Raw genomic sequence first — 3,709 nt, forward strand, 5'->3', positions numbered from 1 at the left:
ATTTTTCAGAACTGTGGATCCACTAAAAAGTCACTTCCAGTGATCACAAAATCGCTTTAAAGACCAGCAGAGCTGCAATTWAACCCTTTAAACCAAACTAAAACTGAGCTTTTGGGTTCCAGGAAGACACTCCCAAAAAATACTTTTGGAAGACAATCCCAAAAAATCGACCTGGGTGACTTTCCCACAGAAACGAGGTGGGATTGAAGCACCTGAGGAGAATTTGGGACATACTGAGGATGGGATGGAGCTGTGGAGGATCTCCACGTGGCAGAGCTGCAATTCAACCCTATAATGCAAACTAAAACTGAGCTTTTGGGTTCCAGGAAGACACTCCCAAAAAATACTTTTGGAAGACAATCCCAAAAAATGGAGCTGGGTGATTTTCCCACAGAAACGAGGTGGGATTGAAGCACCTGAGGAGAATTTGGGCCATCCTGAGGATGGGATGGAGCTGTGGAGGATCTCCACGTGGCAGAGATGCAATTTAACCGTTTAACGCAAACTAAAACCGAGCTTTTGGGTTACAGGAAGACAATCCTAAAAAAATCCCAAAAAACTTTTGGAAGACAATTCCAAAAAAACCCAAAAACGCTTTTGGAAGACACTTCCAGAAAATTGAGCTGGGTGACTTTCCCACAGAAACGAGGTGGGATAGAAACACCCGGGGGGAATTTGGGACATACTGAGGATGGGATGGAGCTGTGGAGGATCTCCACGTGGCAGAGCTGCAATTTAACCCTTTAACGCAAACTAAAATGGAGCTTTTGGGTTCCAGGAGGACTCCCAAAAAATCCCAAAAAACACTTTCAGAAGACACTTCCAAAAAATTGAGCTGGGTGACTTTCCCACAGAAACGAGGTGGGATTGAAGCACCTGAGGAGAATTTGGGACATTCCGAGGATGGGATGGAGCTGTGGAGGATCTCCGCGTGGTAGAGATCCAATTTAACCCTTTAACGCAAACTAAAACCGAGCTTTTGGGCTCCAGGAAGACAATCCCAAAAAATCCCAAAAAACACTTATGGAAGACATTCCCAAAAAATCGAGCTGGGTGACTTTCCTACAGAAACGACGCAGGATTGAAGCGCCTGGGGGGAATTTGGGACATCCCGAGGATGGAACTGGAGCGGGACTTGTGGAGGATCTCCACGTAGCAGAGGTGCAATTTAACCCTTTAACACAAACTAAAACTGAGCTTTTGGGTTCCATGAAGACAATCCCAAAAAATGGAGCTGGGTGACTTTCCCACAGAAATGACAGGGGATGGAAGAGCTTGGGAGTAATTTGGGACATCCCGAGGATGGGATGGTGCTGTGGAGAATCTCCACGTGGCAGAGCTGCAATTCAACCTTTAATGCAAACTAAAACGGAGCTTTTGGGTTCCAGGAAGACAATCCCAAAAAATCGATCTCAGTGACTTTCCTACAGAAACGACGCGGGATTGAAGAGCTTGGGAGTAATTTGGGACATCCCGAGGATGGGATGGGATGGAGCTGTGGAGGATCTCCACGTGGCAGAGATGCAATTTAACCTTTTAACACAAACTAAAACTGAGCTTTTGGGTTCCACGAAGACAATCCCAAAAATGGAGCTGGGTGACTTTCCCAGAGAAACGAGTGGGATTGAAACGCCTGGGGGGAATTTGGGACATCCCAAGGATGGGATGGAGCTGTGGTGGATCTCCACGTGGCAGAGCTGCAATTCAACCCTTCAATGCAAACTAAAACGGAGCTTTTGGGTTCCAGGAGGACTCCCAAAAAATCCCAAAAAACACTTTTCGAAGACAATCCGAAAAAATCCCAAAAACATTTTCGGAAGACACTCCCAAAAAATCGAGTTGGGTGACTTTCCCACAGAAATGAGGTGGGATTGAAGCACCCACAGGGAATTTGGGACATCCCGAGGATGGAACTGGAGGGGGAGCTGTGGAGGATCTCCACATGGCAGATCTGCAATTTAACCTTTTAAAGCAAACTAAAACGGAGCTTTTGGGTTCCAGGAAGACATTCCCAAAAAAATCGAGCTGGGTGACTTTCCCACAGAAACGATGGGGGACTGAAGCATCTGGGGGGAATTTGGGCCATCCCGAGGATGGGACGGAGCTGTGGAGGATCTCCATATGGCAGAGCTGCAATTCAACCCTTTAATGCAAACTAAAATTGAGCTTTCGTGTTCCAGGAAGACAATCCCAAAATATTGAGCTGAGCGATTTTCCCACAGAAACGACATGGGATTGAAGCACCCGGGGGGAATTTGGGACACCCTGAGGATGGGATGGAGCTGTGGAGGATCTCCACATGGCAGATCTGCAATTTAACCCTTTAACGCAAACTAAAATGGAGCTTTTGGGTTCCAGGAAGACAATCCCAAAAAATCCCCGAGCTGGGTGACTTTCCCACAAGAAACAAGGTGGGATTGAAACACCCAGGGGGAATTTGGGACATCCCGAGGATGGGATGGAGCTGTGGAGGATCTCCACGTGGCAGAGCTGCAATTCAACCTTTAATGCAAACTAAAACGGAGCTTTTGGGTTCCATGAAGACAATCCCAAAAATGGAGCTGGGTGACTTTCCCACATAAACGACGTGGGATTAAAGCACCTGAGGAGAATTTGGGACATCCCAAGGATGGAACTGGAGCGGGAGTTGTGGAGATCTCCATGTAGCAGAGATGCAATTTAATCCTTTAACGCAAACTAAAACCGAACTTTTGGGTTCCAGGAAGACACTTCCAAACAATCCCAACAAATCCCAAAAAAACACTTTTGGAAGACACTCCCAAAAAATCGAGCTGGTTGACTTTCCCACATAAACGACAGGGGATTGAAGAGCTTGGAAGGAATGTGGGCCATCCCGAGGATGGGATGGAGCTGTGGAGGATCCCCCCTGGCTTTACCTGCAGCCGCCAGATGAGCCGTGACCTCGTCGGCCGCCGTGGAGTTGAGGATGTCGGAGTCGTCGTAGGACGTGTCCTCGGGCGAGGAGGGCGAGTCCTCGTCGGCGCTCAGCATGCCGTGCTCCGTGTAGGTGGCCACGTGCACCTGCTGCACCTGCTGGGCCACTGCGTGCGCCTCGATGGTAGCCATGTGCTCCGCCTGGCTCACTCCGTGTTCTTCCATCAAGAGTCACTGGCACGAGGGACAGAAAGCGCGGGCGGTGAGCGAGGGGGATGTGACAGGAAATGACAGCTCCGCCAGGAGACACGAGGGGAAGGTGAGGTTAAAGAGTTTGGGGAAATTTGTCCTTCCCAACAGGGCACAGCACCCTGGGAGTGTTATCTGGGTGAGGGAATGGGTTCCAAGGGTGGCACAGCTCTGGGATTCTGCATCACTCACCCAACGTGTTAAAGGGTCAAAGGTGGGACTCGTTTATGCCAATCCAAGATCCAGAGGGAAGGGAAGGTTTGGGAAGGTTTGGGAAGGTTTGGGAAGGGAAGGGAAGGGAAGGGAAGGGAAGGGAAGGGAAGGGAAGGGAAGGGAAGGGAAGGGAAGGGAAGGGGACCCAACATCTCCTCCGACCTCAGGAGCTCATGACACACTGAGCTCAGGAGCTCAGAGCAAACAAGGATGGCAGTACAGAACCCCAGAACCATTTAGGGTGGAAAAGCCCTCCCAGCCCATCGAATCCAAGCTGTGCCCAATGCCCTCCTTGTCCCCAGCCCTGAGCACTCAGTGCCACCTCCAGGAATTCCCAGGACATCTCCAGGGA

At 49.7% G+C, this 3,709-nt stretch overlaps 1 protein-coding gene across 1 annotated transcript in view; it reads right to left on the minus strand.

Annotated features, from left to right (window-relative positions):
• The window catches only part of LOC130587181 (nuclear respiratory factor 1-like), a gene marked incomplete at its 3' end in the record, with an annotated part of 11,663 nt that extends 8,384 nt beyond the window's left edge, over nt 1-3,279 (minus strand). Inside the window, exon 1 of the mRNA XM_057388146.1 lies at nt 2,898-3,279. Within this exon, the coding sequence (XP_057244129.1) occupies nt 2,898-3,120 (223 nt within the window). The remainder of the gene's footprint in view (nt 1-2,897) is intronic.
• Nucleotides 3,280-3,709: the final 430 nt, after the last annotated feature.

Source organism: Malurus melanocephalus, unplaced genomic scaffold (genome assembly GCF_030028575.1).
Source record: "Malurus melanocephalus ecotype Western Australia unplaced genomic scaffold, MMel_1.1 scaffold_1606, whole genome shotgun sequence".
Taxonomy (NCBI): domain Eukaryota; kingdom Metazoa; phylum Chordata; class Aves; order Passeriformes; family Maluridae; genus Malurus; species Malurus melanocephalus.